This window comes from Rhipicephalus sanguineus, chromosome 5 (assembly GCF_013339695.2).
Source record: "Rhipicephalus sanguineus isolate Rsan-2018 chromosome 5, BIME_Rsan_1.4, whole genome shotgun sequence".
Lineage (NCBI taxonomy): Eukaryota > Metazoa > Arthropoda > Arachnida > Ixodida > Ixodidae > Rhipicephalus > Rhipicephalus sanguineus.
Window position 1 is genome coordinate 197012082 of NC_051180.1, and position 23680 is coordinate 197035761.

The 23680-nt window shown below is 48.8% G+C and overlaps 1 protein-coding gene across 4 annotated transcripts in view; it reads right to left on the bottom strand.

Moving 5' to 3' along the window:
• LOC119394558 (fasciclin-2) overlaps window positions 1–23680 on the bottom strand; it is a 365260-nt gene that overhangs the window by 163063 nt on the left and 178517 nt on the right. For all 4 annotated transcript variants that reach the window (XR_007416144.1, XM_037661883.2, XM_037661881.2 and 1 more), the window contains exon 10: window positions 21832–22290. Coding sequence is in view for 3 of the 4 variants with exons in the window: in XM_037661883.2 (XP_037517811.1) it covers window positions 21832–22290 (459 nt within the window). In the remaining variant the exon portion in view is untranslated. The remainder of the gene's footprint in view (window positions 1–21831; window positions 22291–23680) is intronic.

Consider the following 23680-nt stretch of genomic DNA (forward strand, 5'->3'; position numbering starts at 1 on the left):
AACGTCGCCCGCCGCCGGTGACCGCCATATTGCCATGGCGTGTGTGAAGTCATGTGCTGCACATGTGCCGTCGTCTTCTACTAAAGTTTCAGCCACTGCAAATCATTCAATTTCAATGACAAGTGGAAGAAGGCTGACACAGCTCGATTGTATGCGCAGATGACCATGGAACAAAATGGTTCGCAGGAATGCAGACACTTGCAAAGCAAGCAGTTGTGTCAAGGCTCGCGAGTTCGCCAGTGTTGCTCGACTCTCAGGCTGTTTGCATGTTTATAAAAATAGTCACTTGTAAATTAAGTGCTCAACCAAATACGCTAGAATTTTGCCAGCTTGTTCGTGAACGCACGAGGATAACGCAGATTATGATAGAAAATTGGGTGTCATGGCCCCTTGAAGCGGAATTCCGTTCCAATACAGCATGCGAACTACAGGCTACCGAATGCATCGATGGAGCGTACACACTCAGCAGACAAAGCTCATTGCAGTCGCTCCCTGCAGCATGCTCTTCCACACGGGCCACCCCTTGCTTCCATTTGTGCATTTTTGCTAGGTGACCTTTGCGTCGGCAGCGAAAACACTCCGCCTGGCGAAACTTGTATTTTCCTAGTAAAAAACAGCACAATAAAACAACGTAAAGAAAGAACAAACAGGACCAGCGCTGTTGTCATTTTATTGAGCTGTTTTTTACTGTGATTGCATACCAACAAGCTCATGTTCATACGCTTTTAAATTGAACCTTCCAGCTTTGTGCTTCGTGCTACTGCAACACTGACAAACGTCTTCGCTCGGTCGTGAGGAACTATGCGGATGAACCTTGTGGTTATACGGTTGAACATTTTCCTTGCTCCCCACCACGTGGACGCTGCCATTTTCATTTGTCTTCTCGATTTGTTGAACGTTGAGGGCTGCCATATTGGCTGCTAAAGCTATCTCCTCGGCTTCTTTCACTGTCAGCAAGGAATTGGCCAAAAGCTGCCACTGAACTCCGACATCACATAGTTCGCAAGCCAGTCTGTCTTGTAGCATTCGGTCCCGTGCCTCACCCGAGTCGCGTTTGCAGGCTCTCTTCCGAATTCCCACAATAAAGTCCTTCGCCGTCTCGTCGGTGCGATGGCATCCAGTGAAGAACGTGCAGGACTCCGCTATTTCGTTTGCTTGTGGCGCAGAGTGCCCCATCAGATGTTTGGCAAGCTGCTCATAGGTTAACTCTAGAATCTTGAATGATGCGCAGCGTCCCAACATTATGCTGACCGTTGCCGCACTTCAGGCTGCTCTTAGCAGTGCCTGCCGTTTCTTCGGATCATCGATTTCATAAGCTTCGAAATAGGACTCCAGGTGCACCTTGTATAGGATTGCCAGCTGCCCTTGCTTTCGTCAAAACCTGGTGGTCCAGCGTGGGCCGCCACCATGGGACAGACAACGGTCCTGTAATGGGTACTCTCATCGGCACTAAAGTATCTCGACAAGCATCTGCAAAGAATGAACAAAGCTTTATTCAACAGAGTGGTTTTTAGAGTGGTTTATCCGGTGGCATCACCACAGCCACTGCCGGGTTATCAAGAGATGTGGCTGGCAAGTGCCACCGCGATGAGCACGTGGCAGTGGCGCATATGTTGATACACAACAGTGCACATGCCTTCAGAACTGCGTGGACGCCAGGATCGTGTCTTTAGCGATCAATATTTTGTCCACAGTGGGTGCGGCACTAAACAGCTTCGTTTTTGCTTGATGCAATGTGCGTGCAACGTCAGAAACTCAAACATGGTGGAAGCTGCTGAAGAAGAAGAGCTTTCAGCCATGGTCTGCGGGCTGGCATAAAACTAATCTGCTACAGTCAACATTCGATCTTTTGGACTCCCTAGGGACCGCAAGATTGTCCGAAAGATTGGATTCGTCCTTTTCTTTTATTCCGCTCAAGTGGTCAAATTACCACAGCCACGTCTGAAACAGCTTTAATGCCTTCCAGTACACTTATCAAGCATGTTGGGGCATGCTCAGGCTCTCGTGAATACGTTTGGTACCTCCCGCGAATCATGCTAGTTACAAAGTTGCGCCTGATGATGAGCGCCTCCGATACCATCAAAACTTGGAATAAATTACGGCTCTCTCACGTGGAGCGTTTGGAGACGATGACGCGGAGCACAAAGGCTGAGGCAGAAGGTCGACTAGTCTGGCTACTGTCCCGATGCGTGTGAGCACAAAAGCGGTCACGCTTGTACACAATCTCCACTGACACACAGCATTTGCTGCTGTGTGAGCTGATTGTCCCTAGTTGTGTGCAGCATGTCGCCAACTAAGCTGACGTGTCACTGCCGAGGCGCTTGCTGTACCGGACGCACGCGTTTGCCGTGAAAGTGCTCGCTATGCCCACTTCGTTCCTCACTGGGAACGGGCGTGGCGATGGCAAGCTGCAATTTGTCCGAAATTTCAGACGTTCTTATACGCTGACATCTATGGGGCTTGTGACGGTGACGCGAAAGCATCCGAATTTTCAAGCATGACGAAAAATCGGCAGTTGACTGTACATTGCGATAAACGAACAATCAGTTGCCAGGATGAGATGAATATTAAGCGACTTCGCAGCCTTGTCGCAATGTTCGCATTCCCTTCCTTGTTTGTTCACGCACGATGGCATGCGTGCTCCAAGTGCATGGCCTTCAAGATCTGCAACCTAGTGACGCATTTTCAGTTAACAAACACAGATATCAGAGGCTATGCTTTTTCTTGCTTTCCGCGTAAGAGCAGTGGCTGCCTTCTACAAAGCCACAAGTGCTATCACCAATACGGCGACAGGGGGGACTTGTTCCTTCGTTTTTTTTTGCGTGTGCAGCATTGTCTTTTTTGCGGCGTTGTAGGCTTTTGTATCTCTCACTTGGTTTCCGAGTCTGGAGTCGAACTCTGCATAGAGTTCCTTTTCTGCCTTGGCATAGAGTTCGCTTGTGAAGACGACTGGGGCCTGACTGTCATAGCATTTTTATAAAACATCTGTATTAAATCACAAAAACCCTCTGTAGATCGCTACTGTGGCCTAAATATCAATCAAAGGTGTGAGAAACATGGCCAGTAGTTGCGGCAGTGCCTGTATATTACAATAACACCATTTTCAAGATGTTGACATTTCCATGATTTTACGCGTCAAAAGACCAGTGTACGCCCTTAAAAACAGGTTACAATTAACCTTTTAGGGCACACCCAAGCATACCAGTGCATTTTCTAGGCCCTTGGGGGCTTGGCTTTTACATTGAATGCAAATGACAACTGAAAAAGTTTGAGTTAATATTCAAAAATGTGGAATTTCTGTCACAAGTCTTGCTTTTTCACTTGGAAGGCAACTCGAACGCACAAGAAAATGAGAAGCAATGCTAAAGAGCACTCTTAAGGCCGATACAGACAGTACGATTTTCCATCCGATGCGACGTCCGACGCGGTGGTGCAGCAGCCAGATGGGTTGCGGTCCGATGTGATGAAAGGTCACCACTCCGGCTGATGCACCGCCGCGTCGGCCGTGGCATCGCATGGAAAATCGTACCATCTGCCTCGCGCTTTATGCGTGCCGACAACAGTTTTGTATAGATAGAATGCCAACATTGCTGACAAAACCAGCTCCGCCACGCTGACAATAGTATTTTTTTTTCTCTCGCTCAAGTGATCGACACATTCGGGTGAAAACAGTGTTGAGTTATTCGTGGCGCTGTCACGGCTTCACAATGTGTGAACAGTGCAGTGGTGGCCACTTGGGTGCAGCTTCTGGAGCAGCAAATCGGTCTCTGGGAGCAGTTACCATTCGTACATTTTTGAGCTCTAATATTCCATCTTCAAGGTGCAGCAGTTGCACCGTGTTTAGCGACATTGAAATATGTATACATGCATGCTGCCATCCTTGCATACCGTATTTACTCAATTCTACCGCGCCCTCGATTGTAACGTGCACCCGTTTTCCACGACCAAGAAAAAGAAAAAAAGTAAAACATTGATTGTAACGCGCACCCATTTTTTCGTGAGAGAAAAGAACAAAAAAAAGTCCATAGGAGTCCACCTTCGCACATTCCGAAGAACAGGTATTTGGGTTTTAAAGAACTAAAGTTTAAAGGGGTGGTGCCACCAAATTTGTGGCTTGCGCGTTCTTTGCTGAAAGCGTTTCCTATAGCTCCAGGAAGCATGATGCACGCACCAAGATTCATGTATTCTCGCTAAATAATTTAATATCGCCTTTTGATTTGGACAACTTTCAGTTTCGGTTTCTGGGCGCCGAGGTTGGGCAGTGACGTAGAAGTGTAGGAGGCGTGGTCACGTGACCACACAAGGCTGTGACGCACATAGCCAGGAAGCGATCGAAACTCGGCGAGTGATGTAGCAACCGATGCTTTGCCGGTACTATAGTGAACTAGAATATATTCTAGTTCACTACAGCCGGTACGTACGTTGCGGAAGTGGCGGAGGTCCGGAGGTCACTCACGTTGCTACAGCAGATTTGGTGTGACGTCACTACAACTTTCGTTGCCCATCCTACAGATCTATGTCAGTGTTGGCGCGCTAGCGATGGGTTTCGATCGGGAGAATGAGCATTTAGGTACACTTTGGCAGGGAATTATATATATTCTAAACGTTTGCTGTGTCCGACCCTTCGTGTGGAATGTCCTTGCATACAGAGGAAGCCCACAACAGGCTTGTTATAGCCTCGAAATTTGATGGCACCACCCCTTTAAAAAAATAAACCACAAAGTTAAACGGGGGCCTTGCCGCTAAACTGTCACCACTACGGCGGCGATACGAGTCGCGTAATGGATCAGTCCTCATCGCTGTCTGACAACACCTTGTCGCTGTAAACGCTCTTTGATTTCGGGAAACCGGCCCTGCTTTGGTTCGCTGAAACCTTTTCGTGAAGCTTTGCTGTAAAAAATCCACTTCTCTTTGCACCAGTCTCGCCCGCACGTTTCGGGAACTCCGAACGACCGCGATGCGGCCCGATTTCCGTCAGTCTCAGCACATGTAACAACCTTTCTTTTAAATGCGGCATCGTGGTGCACTCGTCGAGTATTTGGAGTCGGCACTTCCATGCTGTCGATACGAACGCAGAACAGGATCACGAGCTCCTCAGCACACGTACGAACTGAGACAATGGCCGAGGCGCGTAGGAGGCGGCCATTTTGAAATGCCGATGGCAATACGATAACCGAGTTTCTTTTTTTTTTTCAGTACTCGATTCTAAAGCGCATGCGATTTTTGAACTCGTTTTACCGAAAAAAAGGTTCGCGTTAGATTCGAGTAACTACGGTACTTATTTATAATGTTCCAAAATATGAAATTAAGTTTGTTTTCTTGCGGGCATCTCCAAGTTACCACTTAAAATTTATTTGAATCGGGCTTTCTTCGATGCTTTCATTAGAGTATTGGAAGCACAAGCTGTGCAACTTCTGCGTGCGCCCTTTTCACTGCCGAAAAGAACTATTTGTATGCCATTTGTGCTTTCAGCACAATCTACGCCTTGGTTGTGTGACGAAGTACCTGCTGTCATACCTTTGTGGACAAAATGAGGGAATCCTGGTTCTCAGTAAAACACGAAATTTTATAACTAATTGGACATATTTGCCCCAAATCTGCCATGCGTCCTAGAAAATTTGCGCTAATAAAAAGACAAGTTCTTGAACATGAACATTTGCCGCACTTGAGAAGCAGAACCTAGACACCTGTATACTGTGAGATTTTTTTTTTTTTTCAGTGAAATCCCCCAGGTCACTGCAGAGGGTAGAAGTGTTGAGAAATCCTGATCGTACGTTGTACAGTATTATAACTTGTGCGTCTTGCATGAACTCTTCTGGAAGTTAATTAGAATAAATACACTAACACCTCGTTAATTCAAAGTCACTGGGACTGTGAAAAACTTTCAAATTCAGCGGGTTTTCGAATGAATGAAACATACAAAAAGCGGTATGCAAGGAACTTTGAATTACTGAAAGTAATCAGAGGTGGTCGTTTGGCCTTCTAGTCTGTGGCTACAAGGGTTGTTTTCCAGATACCCGGTCCCATTTTTGCCGCAAACCACTGAAAACAGCGGGCGTCGCTGCTCTCAGTGCAAAAAAAGAAAAAAAAAAGTCTCATGGTCAGCTGAAATGCGTGCCTGCGGAAAAGAAGGCGTGCTTCACTGCAGCACAGTGGTGACATGCAGGCAGCATGTCACCCGCTCCTCGCAGCGTCAGCGCGTCATGATGCGACCATTTGCCCATTCTTTCTGGTAAAATAAAAAATATGATAATGGCCAGTGTGACGGAATCCACAATGTGTTCGGGCTGGAAAACATGATGACTGAAGTTTTTCAACGGAGTTTTCGAAGTAGGCGTTACAGGCAAAAACTCTGCCAGCAATGCAAGTGGGCAAATTGCCGAAGCAACCGCCAATCGAGGTTCGCATACATCATGAATTCCACCAGATCGTCCTTTATTATCTTTTCTTTTCCCAAAAAGAATGGGTAAATCACGACGCGCTGACCTTGCGAGAAGCACGAGACATGCTGCCCGCATGTCACCGCTGTGTTGTAGTAACGCACGTCTTTTCCGCAGGCACACGTTTTAGCTGACCACGAGACCGTGTTTTCTTTTTTTTTTCCTTTATTATTTTTTTATGTGTGCTAGCAGCAGCGAGGCTGGGTTGCTTCAACTGTCACTCATTAATATCGCTACACTGCATTGCCCTGTGGCTCCTAAGGGCTGTCGCTTCCGCGGATTTGCGGCGAAATCTGTATCGGGCATTGGCACATGGCACCCAAAGTTTTTTAAAGGGGTGGTGCCATCAAATTTCGAGGCTATAACAAGCCCGTTGCAGGTTTCCTCCGTATGCAAGGACACTCCACACGAAGGGTCGGACGCAGCAAACGTTTAGAATATATTTTAATTCACTTCCAAAGTGCACCTAAATGCCCATTCTCCCGATGGAAACCCATCGCTAGCGCGCCAACTCTGACGTAGATCTGTAGGAAGGGCAACGAAAGTTGTAGTGACGTCACACCAGATCTGCTGTAGTGACGTGAGCGACCTCCAGACCTCCGCTACCTCCGCAACGTACGTACCGGCTGTGGTGAACTAGAATATATTCTAGTTCACTATAGTACCGGCAAAGCATCGATTGCTACATCACTCGCCGCGTTTCTAACGCTTCCTGGCTATGTGCGTCACAGCCTTGTGTGGTCACGTGACCACGCCTCCTATACTTCTACGTCACTGCCCAACCTCGGCGCCCAGAAACCGAAACCGAAAGTTGTCCAAATCAAAAGGCGATATTAAATTATTTAGCGAGAATACATGAATCTTGGTGCGTGCATCATGCTTCCTGGAGCTATAGGAAACGCTTTCAGCAAAGAACGCGCAAGCCACAAATTTGGTGGCACCACCCCTTTAACTAACCGGGCTGGTGCTGACTGCCGTTTCAAATTATCCCCTCAGATTTACAGTGCAAAACACAGGACCGCAGAAACGCTTCGAATTAAACGGGATTTCAAAATAACCGAGTTCGAATTAATTAGGTTTTACTGAACTCCTACTACAGTCGAACCCAACTATATCGAACCCGTTTACATCAAATTATCCTTTATATCGAACAACTTCTGAACACGGTATAGTTGCAGTGAGAATATATAGCGAAAATTATGGTTACATCGAACAAGAATAGCAGCGACTCCCGATATATCGAACGTCAAGCAGGGCAAAAGTGCCCCCAGAAGTTGGCTTTCCCTCGTAGCGGCGGGGAAACTGGCGCTTTTCCTCACCGCTCACTCCAAAAGTGGTTTAACCCGGCGGCGCGAGACCCGCTCTCCCTACCGTGACTGCGTCGCGTCAGTCGAGTAGCCGTCACCCCCCTGCAAAAAATGATCCTGACCCGCCCGCAGCGCTTGCTGAGACAGCCAATCAGGGCCTCTTCTACTCTCGTCGTGCGAGTTCTCTCCGTGCATTTCTCGTTCGTTGTGCTTCGCACCGTGCGCCTGTGCCGTGATGGCTAGCATGAAGTGGCAGAACTTGCCTTTCACCGTGAAGCTCGAAGTTATAAATAGAGTCGAACGTGGTGAGAAGTCGGATGTCGCGGCAGCGTGCAAGATTCTGAGGAGCACTCTCACCACGATCTTGAAGGATAAGGCTGAGTTTAGGGATAACGTGGAGAAAAGACCCGGTGCCCGTGGCACCAGACGCGTACGCACGGCCGTGTATGAAGACGTCGAGGCAGCCGTGTACAAGTGGTTCGTCGACGTTCGGTCGCGCAACCTCCCCGTGTCCGGCCCCATGATCGAACAAAAAGCAAAGGACATGGCTTTTCCCCTTGGCAGGGAGGATCTTCAAGGTGGCTCCGGTTGGCTACAGCGGTTAAAAGAAAGGCACAAGTTGTCGGCAAAGCGGTTACTAGCGAAAGCCGAGCTGTGGACTTCGACAGTGTGAACGAATGGATGCAAGAAAACTGGCCCGACATTACAGCAAGATATGAACCCTGGGATATCTTCAACGCCGACGAAAAGAAGCTAGCTTTGTCAAACAAGTGCTTTTATGAATGGTATGTGAACTTATGACACCCATTTCTTTACCAGGCCTATATCGAATTATGCCCTATATCGAACTGACAGGCGTTTTTTTTTTGCGAGTTCGATATATCCGTTTTTGACTGTAAAGTAGACTCTCGATAATTGAAACTTGAGGGGACCTCAGGATTTTATTTGAATTATTAGAAGTTTAAATATTGGAAGTTCTCATAAATATGACTCAGGGCCACACACCAACTAACACTGCGATGCTTATTGTTTCTCAGTGCCGCAGCAACATCATAGACTGCTCTGCATCAATGCCAGTAAAATTTTTAGACATCAGCGATAATACTGGTACTCGTTATTATACAAGGCGCGCACGGGTGTGTAATTAAGGGACGAAACGTGTTGAGCCCCACGACAGTTGCTAGCCCCTACTAATTCTTAGGACACTTTCTCGCATGGCATACTGCAGAGAAAGTGACCTTAAGAAACGTTTGGCATGAGATAGATCAAGGCCAGACCGTACAGTAGAAAAATTTTTTAGCACTGCAAAGTTGAGGACAAAAAAACATGGACAACACAGACAAGGCGCAGTTTTTTTTCCCTCAGTCAGCACGAGATTATTGGTGCACAAGGTTTGGCTAGCTTGGCTGTTTTGTAGGCAGGCAATCAGCTTTATTTGCCCCTGTTAGTAACAGAAAAATGTGAATGTTCAGCTAGAATCAACAAAGGCAGCAGATATTTCCAGACATGGACAAGCAAAAAGTTTGAATTAACCGAATTTGTGCAGTGAGGCAGTTTGAATTAAGTAGCTTTAAAATACATTGAAAACATAGTGGGCCAACCAAAAATTTAAGATTTGTTTGAATTAACTGAAAGTGTGAATTATCAGAGTTTGTCGAGAGTCTACTGTATACAGTAAAAGCTCGTTAATTCGGATTTCACGGGACCGGAAAAAATGTCCGAATTATCCGAATGCCGAATTAGCGAATGAACAGGAAAAACAACATTAAAATCAAGTTGGAGAAGCATACCTTTATTTGCTGAAGTATTTTGTAATGGTCGTCTGCGTTTTCACGCAGATTCCGGCTTACATTACAATTTTTCTTAACTTTTCCAAATGGCCAACAGCACGCAAACTGTCGGAAGTGCTCAGGCAAACGCCCTCTAATATCAAAAGCGCCTCCGAGATTTCCCGCGAGGTGCGATGAGGTCGCGACATCATTTATAATTTCTTGATCGGGCAGGAGACCAGTCGTGGCGACACAATTGAGAGTTTTAGCTAGTTACGGAAATACGGTACGCAAATACGCTACCGTATGACGGTACCGCTCCTCCTTTCCAGGTCGTCGACCTTTTGCCGGTGAAGGCATCCCAACACCACAAAAGCTTTTTTAAAATTTACTGTGGGGTTGTCACGGCTTATTGTTGCCTGTCAGCCCACGCATTAACGAGACACCTGCCGTATGGGGTACGCATTGTCACTGGAACGGGGAGCGGCAAAAGCACAACCAGCGGGAAAGGACGAACGCTACCGTACTGCCTTACCGTATTTGCGTACCGTATTTCCGTAACTTGCTAAAGCTCTCTAATCATCAATCGCGATGTAGTCCTGAAGGGTAATATCTGTGGGAAGGACAGCATCGAAGGTCAGGCAGTCACCGTCGGTGGACTCGGCTGACACCTCGTCGATGCCACCGTCGGCTACTGCCGCATGCTCGGGCCTCACATGTAAACACGGTCACAACGGGAAAAAACAAGAACTGCGCAAGAAGAGACGGTGCCGACACAACACAAGGGAAAATGGCGTCGGAGTGGAGCGAAGAAAGAAGACGCCGACGTTCGGTGACGCCGTGATCGCCCCCACTAGTTGATGACGATGGCGATGTCACTCAAGTTTCGGTTTCGCCCCAGTGGTGCCAGCGCTGCTTTACCACACATTTGTGTAGCGGCAGCCGTCAGAATTTGTCCGAATTAAGCGGTGCGGAGCCCAATTCTGACGAATTAACGAAGGTTCGGTCCCATAGATTAACATGCACTTTGGCCGGGACCAATAGAGCCGTCCGAATTATCCGAATTTCCGAATTAACGGGTGTCGAATTAACGAGCTTTTACTGTATGTTTATAAAGCAAGAAAACTAATACGGTCTATTCAAGAATGTGCTCGTATTCTATGTACCTAATTAATGCAACCATAACCGTGACTAGTCGAATCCCGCTATAACGAAGTCCACTACAACGGATAACTTTCGATTCCCCGTCAGCCGCCCATAGAAGACAATGCGAAAATCGTCTCGTTACTACGAATAGTTTTCCTGGATACTTCCATTTCAACAAAGTTTTCATGAGTACTACCACATAAAGAAAAGGAACTTGCCTAGGACTGCCGCAATATTCTGCTAGCAACTCGACAATTTCTCATTGGCTTGTGACTTCCAGAGCCGTGCAGCCGCATAACAAGGCCCTTGTCAAGGAGGTTGAAAAAAAACTTCTGGAGTGGAGGCGGCGAGCCGCCACTGAAGCCGACGACCACCATATTGCTCCGGACAGAAAACGTGTCGGTCGTCGCTTGAGCCCGCGCGGAAGTTCCACAGATGGCGAATTTCTCCGCTCCTTTGGTGACAAGCGAGTGTTGTGGATGTCTCACTTGTTGGACTGCGATCTACTCGATAACCACATTAACAATTTGTCGAAGATTACCAAGCTGTATATAAAAAAACGCCGGGCCTGCGCGCAGCACAGTCACAGCAAAAGCTGGAAGAGCGGCCTTTCTAGAGCCCGTTCTAAACTCTCTTGGGGAAACTAATACAAGTACACTTTCAAGGTACCCACTACGTCGCAAATCATAATTTTTGTGAAGTACGGAAGCAATCACTATGCCATTATTCGTCTTTCTGCGGATAAGCGAGGTGCCGCTACACATCTGTAAGGCATTATGTGAACTTTGTTGATGCTGCCTGTGGTTCCTGGATGAAGAATTATGGCTGAGCCTTTTGTAATGGATTTGAAGCAATTAACGATCCGGTCACTCGTTGCGCAATTAGCATTATGTGACGCCTGGTCGTTATTTTACTCTTCTGACACGCTATATTACACATTTAACGCAATTCCTTGCCCGACATGACGCCTGTAAGGATGTTTTTGCAAAGGAGTTCCAGTCACTAGCGTGGCTCTGTGGTAGAATACTCGACTGCCATGGAGAGGGCCCGGGTTTAAATCCCATATGAGCCTGTTTATTTTTATTTATTTCATTTTTCTTATTTCGCACGATAGTAGTTACGGACACCGGCGGCGGCAGCGGACAACCATCCCACAGCTGTTGTGATTTGATAAAAGCTTTCGCTGTAAAATCAGGCTTCACCACATTTCAAAAGAAATCAACCGGAAGAAAATTCGGCAGATCCCACGCGTTGTGGGAATCTGTTTCATGCGAAGCAGTCAGCGAGTACTGCTATGCTGTATTTTATGGCTTTGAGCCAAGCGTTACGAGGTGGATCAACGTGTTTTTGTAAGTGTAGTAGCATGTGTGCACATCGTGGGCTTACCAGGCACGTCAACACTGGCGTTTAAACGGTAACTTTGAGGTGCAACGTAACGTCAGCCCTCACGTTAGAACACACACGTCAGTATTATCGAAACTAAGTGCACATTATGGTGCAACCATGTGGATATCATACGTAACTTTCGTTAATGTATTCCTCTGGGTCGAGCAATGCTTCAATATAGCGTGCTGAAACATAGGAATATAAATGTAATGTTTATTACACTACTATAAAAGCGGAGCCAACACTGGAACCGCAGACGTTAATCTGATATGACGCCTGTATCGTAGGAGTACACACGTACTGTGCATTGCTTTCTTACAAAATTAGATAGCCAGCACCACAACCACACTTGACGTTGCACAGACATTACGCCTGCATAGGCTGTTTTTCCGAACCAGTCTATATACCCGACGTACCTTTGTGGTAGAATACTTGATTGCCACGCAGAATGCTTGGGTTAGATTCCTGCTGTGATCTTAATATTGATTCTTTCCATTCGTCGGGTCAACGCTGCCGATGTCGGTTTTTCTTAACGATCTCGCATTTAAAGTACCAATGTCTGTTCTCGCGGTTCCTGGGTAGATATAAACTGTCAATCACATGTGGCGCATACCCGTACACCACGGCCAGTGGTAAACGGCTATGTGCCACACGTGTCTGGAGGAAAGAGTTTGACGACCTACGCGACAGAATTTTCCCGTTATTCATGTCATGATACGACAGCCATATCCGTCCAATCCTCTTACCCTCCCATGCCGATTTTGGTCTGCACCAAGTAAAGGAGGCGATCATGAGAGAACCTCGGCGTAGGTGGCTAGGCAGATAGATTCGTAGATAAAAACGCTGAATGTGCCAAAGGTTCGCTAAGAAATGCCTCGCATTTAAAACTCCCAGAGCGGAGTAAGAACGCGGCTGACAATTAAGGACTGTTATTTTTTTTTTAAATATAGACGAGTGTAAACAAGAGCTGCAGCAAGCTATTCAATTAATCTGCTTTCGTATCTCTTCTTTTGCTGTGTTTACTTTTTAAGGGTGCGTGTTTTATATGGTTAGTTTCATGATTGTCTGCATTATGCGTAAACCAGAGCAGCAGCAAACTGGTCAACTAGTTTGCTTTTGTATCTTTTCTTTTGCTGTGTTTATTTTTTAAGGACGCGTGTTTCATACGGTTAGTTTCGTGATTGTGTGCATTATGATGCATTTTGAAGTTATTTTGGATTTGTTGCTTTATCGATTCACGTAGAAACCACATTGTATATTCTTCTTTCTTTTGAAATTGTGTAAAAGCCGGGGGTGAATAAAATTTTATGTAACACTTATTAACTCCTTCACGTGCTTCATTTCGGGAATGCTGGAAGCGAATTCTACGTGTTATCAGGCACGCTTCAGCCCATGTATTATGGTGGAAAAAACTGCCTTCTTCAATCCTGCAGGACAACAAAAAAATTCGGCCAAATAAGTGACACTAACTATCCAGTTCTCACGCTGAAACGCCCCCGCGGAAGCTCACAATTACGCTGTCCGCGCTCAAGCTGCGCTGCCTCTTGCCCGGAGCAAAATGGCTGCCAACCGGTTTCCCAGGCTTCACCCGCTCGCGTGGGCGCGTATAGGGGACCTCCACTCCAGAAGTTTTTTTTAAACCTCCTTGTCCCTTGTCTTCATCGGAGACACGCTTTTTGCCACCACACGCACATGTGGGTAAACTTTTGCCATTGAGATGCTAGGCGACACACCGCACATCCACCATGATATTGCTGGCCGCTTTGATGCGCCTGCGGGCCACGGCAGAGAAGTTCAAGTTTTTGCAGTAGTGTAACGTGGTCGTGACGTCGACGAAGGCAGCAGTCAGCACGTCCGAGATGAAATTCTCTATTCGACCGCTCTCTTCTGCGGGTCTGGGCGCAATCCAGTCTTGCTGATCACGTGACCCAAAAACAAGAGCTCCTCGTACGCGAAGCGGCACTTTTGTGGTTTCAAGGTGAGCCCGGAGTTCTTGATTGCTTGAAGTACGGATTGAAGGCACTGGATGTGTTCATCGAAGTTCGAGGAAAACACAACGACGTCGTCCAAGTAAACAAGGCAAGTTTGCCACTTTAAGCCAGCTAACACTGTATCCATGACTCGTTGGAAAGTCGCAGGTGCCGAGCAAAGACCGAAGGGCATGACCTTGAACTCGAACAGGCCGTCCGGTGTTATGAAGGCAGTCTTTTCTCGGTCTCTCTCGTCGACTTCGATTTGCCAGTAGCCGGTTTTGAGGTCCATCGAAAAAAAGTACTTCGCGTTGTGGAGTCGATCCAGGGCGTCGTCTATCCGTGGAAGAGGGTACACGTCCTTCTTTGTGATTTTGTTCCGGCGACGATAATCGACGCAGAAACGCAGGGTCCCATCCTTCTTCACTAACACCACGGGAGACGCCCACGGGCTGTTGGACGGCTGGATGATGTCGTCACGTAGCATTTCATTCACTTGTTTCTTAACGGCCTCCCGTTCCCGCGTCGAAACCCGGTAGGGACTCTGACCAAGTGGTCGAGCGGTTTCTGCCGTTATAATGTGGTGCTTAGCAAAGGGCGTTTGTCGGACCCGCGATGACGACGAGAAACAGTCCTTGTATTCCTGCAGAAGGCATCGAAGCTGTTGCTGTTGGCGAGCGGGAAGACTTGGGTTTACGTCGAAGGGTGGCTCAGGTATTGGAGTAGTCGTTGTAGCTTCGTCAGAATCTGAAAAGGCAAACGCATCACTGACGGCCAAGACTTCTTCAATGTATGCCATCGTCGTGCCCCTGCTCAGGTGTCTGTATTCTTGGCTGAAGTTCCTTAGCATCACGCTTCCTTTTCCTTCATGCAACCGAGCAATGACCCTTGCGACGCAAATGCCACGGTCTAGCAGCAAACGCTGATCGCTCTCGATGATACCTTTGATGTCTTCAGCTTTTTCGGTGCTGATGGGAATTATGATGCTGGAGCGAGGCGGGATGGTAACTTGATCCTCGAGTACGTTCAGGGCATGTTGACATGGACTTGTATCCACCGGTGTCGTTTTGTCCGACGATAGGGTTATCGACTTGGTTCTCAAGTTGATGACGGCGCCGTGATGGTTTAAGAAGTCCATGCCAAGTATGACGTCCCTGGAGCAGTGTTGCAAGATTACGAAACCCGCAGGATACATGCGATTATTGATTGTGACTCTTGCTGTGCAGACTCCAGACGGCGTTATTAGATGGCCACCAGCGGTATGGATTTCGGGGCCTTCCCAAGCAGTCTTAACTTTCTTCAACTTCGTGGCGAAGGGCCCACTGATGACGCAATAGTCGGCTCCAGTATTGACGAGAGCGGTGATGTTGTGGCCGTCGATGAGAACGTCGAGGTCGCTAGTTCGTCGTCTTGCGTTGTGGTTGGGTCGCGGCGTCGCGTTGTCTGGTCTTCTTCGGTCCGCGAGATTTTGTCGTCAGGGGTCTGTCTGGTTCGCATCATGTTCTGAAGGTTTCGTCGCGGCGGCATCATCGGCGGCGGAGCACCTTCGGTAGTTCGTCATACAGCAACCGCACCTCCATCGGTTGCTGCCCTTAGTTTTCCGGATACGGGCTAGGCAACCGGCCCCGGTTTGGTCGCCAGTGTACTGCCGGCAGTGCGGTGACATGTAGCAGCTGGGCGACGGAGAGGTCGTCGTTCTTGCCACTGTGTTCCGGTGAGGTAGTCGTCGATGTCGCGAGGGCGTTCACCTGGCTGCGGGCGCGGCGCGTTGACGGCGAAACCGCGTAGCCCCATCTGTCGGTACTGGCAGCGGCGGTACATGTGGCCGGCCTCCCCGCAGTGGTAGCAGAGCGGGCGGTTGTCAGGGGCACGCCAAACGTCTGTCTTCCTCGGCGTGTATCGCTGGCCGGCTGGCGGGTGGTATGACGTCGGTGGTGGCGGCGGTGGTGCCTGTCGGCGGAACTGCCAGGGCGGTGTGGCGTCTTGATGTGGGCAAGGAGGGGGGTTTGTTGAGTCGGGCTGCAGCAGCATAGCTCATTGTTGCAGCTGCGGCGGAGCCGGCTGAGGAACACCCAGGGACTGTTGCATTTCCTCGCGTATGTCAGCAACTAGCGTCACTTCGGGCTGTGCAAAAGGTGCGAGCTTTCGCAGCTCCTCTCGCACGATGGCTCGGACCGTTTCGCGCACGTCGTCAGAGCCGACGGCATGAACAGCTGCGCTGTCTTGGAGTGCGCCGCGATTGTACTGCCGGGTGCGCATATCGAGCGTCTTCTCGATGGTTGTCGCCTCCGAGAGGAATTCTTGGACAGTCTTGGGTGGGTTCCGCATAAGCCCAGCGAAGAGCTCCTGCTTGACTCCTTGCATGAGAAGGCGATCTTTTTTTACTTCGGGCATGGCAGGGTCTGTGTGGCGGAACAGCCTAGTCATCTCTTCCGTGAAGAGCGCCACGTTTTCATTCGGCATCTGCATGCGGGTCTCGAGCAGAGCCTCTGCCCTCTCTTTGCGGACGACGCTCGTGAATGTGGTGAGGAACCTGTCGCGAAAAATGTCCCACGTTGTCAGACTTCGCTCTTGGTTCTCGAACGAGGTCCGAGCGGCGACTTCCAAAGCGAAATAGACATGCCGTAGCTTGTCTTCGCTGGTCCGGGCATTGAAAATGGCGACTCGGTCGTAGGCTTCGAGCCAGCTTTCCGGGTCTTCGAATGACAATCCGCGGAAGGTTGGCGGCTCCTTGGGCGTCCGGAGAAGGATCGGTGCGGACGGCACAGCGTCTGTCATCGTCGCTGTAGTCGAGGTCAGGATCTTTGTTTGCCGGGTCTTTTCAGGTAGAGGCCCGTGCTCTGGTGGTAGACCTTGTTGCCTGCGGCTTCTTGCTGCTCAGCCTTGGCGTCGACGTCTTCTTTGCGAGTCGGGCTTGGTTCACGGCTTGACGGGGGCGTCCGGAACACGGACGAACAGCACCTCCACCAGATGTCACGTAGTCGTGACGTCGACGTAGGCAGCAGTCAGCATGTCCGAGATGAAATTCTTTATGTGGCCGAACTTGTGGCCGAGAAACTGAAAGTCAAACTACAGCAATACACTGATAGCGGCGAACAGAGCATCGACCGTCGATCAACTGACAAGCGGTGAATCGCGTTGGCTTTCATACAGGCGCTATCGAACTTTCCAGCGATATCGCTGGTTGTTGCGCAATCTCTAGAATAAGCTCGAGTGTTCGCGTCTTGCGCGCAATCTTAACAAAGTGATCTACAATAATCTCGAAGCTTCTCGAACAATGAGGCGCAGTTTGCGTTGAGCGTTGCCGACAGTCTTTGTGGGCAAAACCCGAATACAGCAAAAGTGATAAGAAACGCACGTAGCAGTAGTGCTCAAAACAAAACTACCGCCCATCGCCACTAGCCCTGCAATCGTGAATGACAACCACAGCCTTATGAAGCCACACGTGCAGCCAGCGCACACCTAGTCCAAGTGTAACCACATTCTGCCGCAACCACTGTGAACACAAATGTGGTCGTGTCGACGTGATCACAGGTGACCACGAAAGTACGCGTGGCGCGTGCATCCAATGTGCACCGACTCAAAGCAAGGCCGTTTGCCTCAACACTGCGGACAAAACTGTGGTACACGCGATCACAGATAGCAACGACACAGTTCTGAAGGCACGCGCAAGGCCAGTATGCAAAGATTGAAAATGGAATTACCATTTGCCGCAACCGCTGTGCAGGAAACCACGGTCTCTTGGTCGCGATCATAAATAGCGAATACGCTCCCGAATGGACGCAGCTAACACAGCCAAAGGCAATAAAGCCGTAAAACGGCACGAAGCGTTACAGCATTCCTGTCATTCGCTTATGGAGCTTTGGCACTTGGTTTTTAATTGGCCTCTAGCGAAGCTTTGGCATGCTCGTTCGCAGCGCTGCGCGCTCGGCACACTATGAGGGTAGTCTGAATACAGTCCCCGACCGATAAATCGGACACCGATAATTCGGATATGCTCGGTAATTCGGACAGTCGCGCGGCACTGCCGATGGTCCCATAGAAGTAATGTGTAAAGACGACCGATACTTCGGACGGCTGCCAGATCTACATTCGATAATCCGGACCCCGTCCGAGACTGTCGCGCATGTCGAATCGCCAGCCATTATCTCCTCCGGCACCCGTACCATACAAGGTATGGCCTCAGAGATCAAAACGAAAGCTAATTGGTGATGTATGAGGCTTTATTTCGATCGCTACTTTATGCCTCAGGGACTTGTAATTGGAAATGCCAATCTTGGAGGCACTGGTCAACTGTGGGAAATCGTATCGACATCGTGAACATCCTACTACATTCCGGTTCCTGTATCCCCGCAGCTGTTATCGCCGCCATTCTCTTGAATGTGCGGTAAAGCGTTCTGCGCGCATTGTTTTTTATTTTGAGACTTGCTTTATTTTACTCTCTGCTGTCTCAAAAGATCTGAGTTAAATGGCGCCAACGGTGCCCTCACAGCCAGCGCCAAAGGCCGCGCCGACGACAACGAAACACGGCAGATACAGTCAACTGCCGATTTTCGGACGGCTGATTTTCCGGACATGCTCGAAAATTCGGACGCTTTCGCGGCACCAGAACGTCCGTAATTTTGGACGCGAAAACTCTTCGGCATCCGATTTTTCGGACTTTCTGCCCAAATTGCAGGTCCAGAGGGCAATAATTGAAGCCCCCACCTCTGCCGCGTCTATCGTCTTGTAGGTTCAAACCAGCGCTTTCGCAAGTCGACCTGTTTGCGACAGTAGCAGAGTCCGAAAGTCAGCTTTGTCGCAATGCCGAAGTGTTACGAGGTGAATCGGGCCAGAAATTCAAAGGGGCGGCTAACACGGCACCGTGCGGCGATATCTTTACGGATAAACAATGGAAATGCACGGAAGCGTGATGGTGGCAGGTGGCAAACGCGCCAGTATGGCTCAATCGCTGACAAGCCTTACGATAAGCATCTTCAGTCAACTGCTCGGTAGTGCATGTGGCCTGGTGCAGTTGTATGCGTAGTGCACGCATTTAATAGGTGAGAACCCAAACGTGCCGCGCCGCCATTCATGCTGCCTCTTTGTGCGACCACTAAGTGCGCCGCACAGACCCGTTGCCTTCACGAACGAAACGAGCTTGTCATCGTACAGCGATCACATCACACTGGCGGAGATACAGGCGGACTTGGTTGCACGTAAGCGGAAGTGCGTGCAGCAACGCATTGATAACTTTTTTCGGCCACCGGGACCCTGAAGTGTCAATAAAAGTATTTTTTCCTGACACATTCGTTTTTTCGGACATTCGATAATTCGGACTTATTTACCTTCCCCGTGGAGTCCGAATTATCGGTCGTCGACTGTATTGTATATTCTCGTGTATAACCCGCCCCTGCATATAACTGGCACCTGCCACTGCAAACCGCGGGAGAAAGAAAAAGATACCCGCGTACTGACGCAAAGCCGCCTTCATTGCATTACCGTGAAACCAACTTGTGCCCCGAAGTTTGCGTATAACCCGCACCCAGAGTTTAGCTCCAAATTTGCTGTATATTTTGTGCGTGTCATACGCGAGAAAATACGTTCAATCGGTTTGTGGCCAAGTACGTCTGAGTTAGCAAGAGTTCAATGCATGCGCTTGCTGGGACCAAAGGGCGAGTCATAATCACCAGATCTTAGCGAGTTTGGTGGTCTGTAGATGAAATTTTGCTGCAACGAAATTCCACAACAACGAACTTTTTTGCACGTCCCGTCAATTTCGTTGTTGCGAGATTTGACTGTATAGTCCTGCAAAAGCTTGTAATTCAACTTTTTACTCCAGAACAGTTAAAAACTATCTTTACTTGACTTAATAATGTAACCTTGCAGCATGGTTGAGTAGCAGTAGATAACGTTATTTAAGCAGAGTGGTCTAGTTGGCTTTGTTCGCACAGGTGCGCCCGACCCCTGCCCCCTCGTCATACCACCCAACCCGAACCCTTCGGCCATACACAATAACATCCAGAATTAGCGGCTAAACTGTCTACATTTAGCAGACTGCTGCCATAAACCTCGCGAACATAAACTTATTATTTCTATTAAAATGATTCCTTATGTTCTGATGCCTCTCGCTATACACCATGACTCGGCTTCCACCCGGCTGTTGTCGTTTTCATCGGTACCCAGAGCCAGAGCCTTTCAAAGTTATCGTGCAACGTACAAGCTCCCATGTTCCTGCATGCCACGAGCTATTTGTTGTACAAGGCAAGTGTTCCACAAGCACTCCTTTTCCGAGAAATTGCAGTTCATGGCAGGGGACACAGTGCCATTTGCAAGGCAAGGTGGAGCAGGCCAATGGTGGTTACGTATCAAGAGGCGTCAACTGGCTCATCACCAGCAAACCAAGTAGTTGTTGGCCTTTTAGAGATTTCAAATATGTAGCTCTCGTCCGTCCGTTCAAATAACCATTCAAAATTAGAGTCGTAATTAAAACAAGCATCTCGAGCTCATGCTGCCTTCTTTTTTTATCCAAAACACCGCAAATATGACGTCTTGGCGCACGCTTGGTGTAGGTTATGAGATTTTTGCCGAAATGTAGCCGGATGTAGCAGGTTTCACAGCAGTGGGAAAGCATCGCAGAACGGTGGCATTAGAAGCAGCAGCTCAGGTGCGATTGGTGCAATTCTTCTGCATCAAACAAGAGATAGTAGATGGCACTTGCAGGGTTCTCAACAGATGGTGAGCTACATTTTCAATATCCCATAACAAATAATTTCCTCTAGGCTTCCCTTGACTTCATTATCTGCTGGCTTTATGCGGTTTTGAAAAACAAAAATCGGGCCTTTCAGTTCCCATTCACGGTTGCCCCTGTCAAGTTTCACTGACAAAGAGCTCAGATACATCACAAACAAGTCCAAGGGATAACAAATCCCAAACGCCTCTGCCCTTAAACCCCCAAGATATGCCTGCATTGAGTAGCACTTTTACTTGGACCTAGGCCGATAGTTATTTCTGAATACTCATGTACTAAACTCTAGGGTTCGTGGCTCAGATGCCTGTCAGTTCAAAGTGCATCTTGCAACTCAAGGTATGGCTGGCGCCATGCTGTACCACAAAATATATTTAGCATTTTTGGTTGGAGACGCCAGCGAGCCAATGATTACGACTTCGGCTAGTGTGGCGATGGCTGGGAAAATGATAGTAGCCACCAACAAACAAGCGAGTGTGACTGATGGCCAACTCGGCAGCGTGTGTGGCCCAACGCTGTTGTACGCTTGCTGCACGCTTCTAATAGGCGACAATCCAAACGCGCCGTGCTGCTGCGGAATAGCTAAACCCGCCTAAACTGCACAAGAAAGCATAACTGTAGCCATGGCCCAACATGATGCACACAACACCTGTATACTGTTAGAAGGAAGCGTCTCGGCACAGTGATAGCGACACGCTGCTCAAAATTCGCTAGGGACAATTGACGCCGCAGCGCAGCAGGCGCTGGGTTTCAGAGGAGCGGCATCAGTGTTCGTTCACTACGGATTGCTGTACAAGTACACACACAATGAAGAAAGCTCGACGAGTTGTCCACACTGCCGCCATACCAGACCATTTCGCGATCCCTTTTGCGGCTCAATATATATCGGTGTTTGATTGTAAGAGCTGTTTGACTTTTGTGGATGCTGTAGGCTTCCTTTCTTTTTAATTTTTATGCTAGGCCTACGTTCGAGGCGACATTTTCCCCGGCCTCATACTTGAAAGGGTCGGCCTAGAATCGGGGCCAGCTTAAATTTGAGCTCTCTGCCTACGCGTTTGCTGACATGCAGAGGGGTGGCACACGTACTGTCACTCCACTCCTGGATTTTGGCCAGCTCTTCGCGGTCGCCGTCCTTCCAGTACTTGATGATGATCTTGGTGGTGGGCATGCCCCCGTCGTCGGCAGCGTGGATGAATGCAAACGTGACGGTGGTCGGCGTGAGCGACTCGACTCGGGGCGTGGGCAGGGCTCCGGGCAGCCGGGCCTCTTCCAGCCGGATGTCGACCGAGCCCTTGCCCAGGAAGTTCTGCGCCTCGCACACGTACGTGCCGAAACGGTCGGGAAACGTGGGTGCCACGGTCAGCTTGCTGCTTCCCCGGCTGCCCTCGACCTTGAAGTACTGCCCCGTGCGCTCCTGCAGCTGCTGTTTCCGGTAGAACCAGGTCAGGGTGGCATTGGGGATGGCCTCCGCTACACATTCCAGAACAGCCGGGCGCTGGCCCCACGTCTTCACGGGGTTCTCGCGGGCAAACACCTGTGGCGAAACTGCAAACCCAACGAGAGTTACTCCACTGGCCATCAACAACCAAACATGCAGACAGCAATTTTCCAAGGCCACACTTAACACTCAGTCCCAATTCAAAGTCTCGGCTGCAAATATGGCGCACCTTCCCCATCAGTTTTGCGCTGCAGTCTAAAATTAAAGTACCGGAAAAAAGATCTGAGCAGTGGATGCTACAGAAACTTTGGCAGAAGCAGGACAACTCAGCTGTCGGGAAATCAAGATTAGCAGAGAAGGCAAGTATTCCAACCCACCTAGAGTCGTCTATTGTGCCAAACTGAACCCCAACCTGAATTTTCGTCGTCACAGGATAGCGCGCACTTACAACGGGGACAAAGGGAGAAGAACACGACAACACAAGCGCTAACTTTCAACTAAAGTTTATTCAAGGAAAAACGGATGAGAAGAAAATAACACAAAATACCGCGCATGCGTCACTGCGCAGAAAACATAACTAAATTATAAGCCACACATAATATCAAAGCCTAACAACATGGTAGTTGATAACCAGTCTGTTGACCGTTGCAAGGCGCTAATCAGTGTGGCCAAGAAAAGACAGTTGTTTATCTGTCGGTGCCAACGACGTCTGGCCTACACATCTAATATGTCCTTCTTTTTTGATTTGCAAGGCCTCACAGACCTCCCTTGTAGTCTTGTCCTTGTGACGGAATAAAACTGTGGTGCCTGTGAAATCCGCGGAGCACCCGCAGTCCCTGCAATGCATGCCAAGGTGTGTCGAAAATGTAGGACCTTTAACTGCGTTCCTATGTTCACTGAGGTGCAGATTCAGACATCTGCCCGTCTGGCCAACATAAACGCGGCCACATGATAACGGGATGCTATATACGACTCCCGAGGCGCAAGGTACGTGGCTGTAGGTCTGGTTAATGCTGCAGGCTTGACTGTTCCTTGAACTCGACTCTATGCGTCTGCGCACCGCGGGGCATACGCCGCGTACCTTGTGTTCCGCGGAAAACACCACCTTCACCTCATGCCGGGTGCCCACCTTTTTGAGACGATGTGACAACCCATGCACATAAGGTATCACGGCAAACTTCAACTTGTCTTTTGCTTTCGGCTCCGTCACGCCTAGCTGCTGCCCTGCCATAGATTTTTTTAGCTGCCGCAAAAGCCGGAATTTTCGATAGAGCTGAGTGTTAGCCGCAACCATTATTCTTGGAATTTACCTCACCTTGAGCTGAACCTGAACTAAAAAGAAAAAGAGAAGGAAAGAATGGTAATAATAGTTAATGCTTAGACAACCAGGGCTGAGATGGCTGAAACTGAATTGGGAGCAGTTTTTAGAGCAGCAAAATTTCAATTTTGGAGCAGAAAAAACTTGATTCGAAGCAGATAGTGGCTTTAATAGGTCAT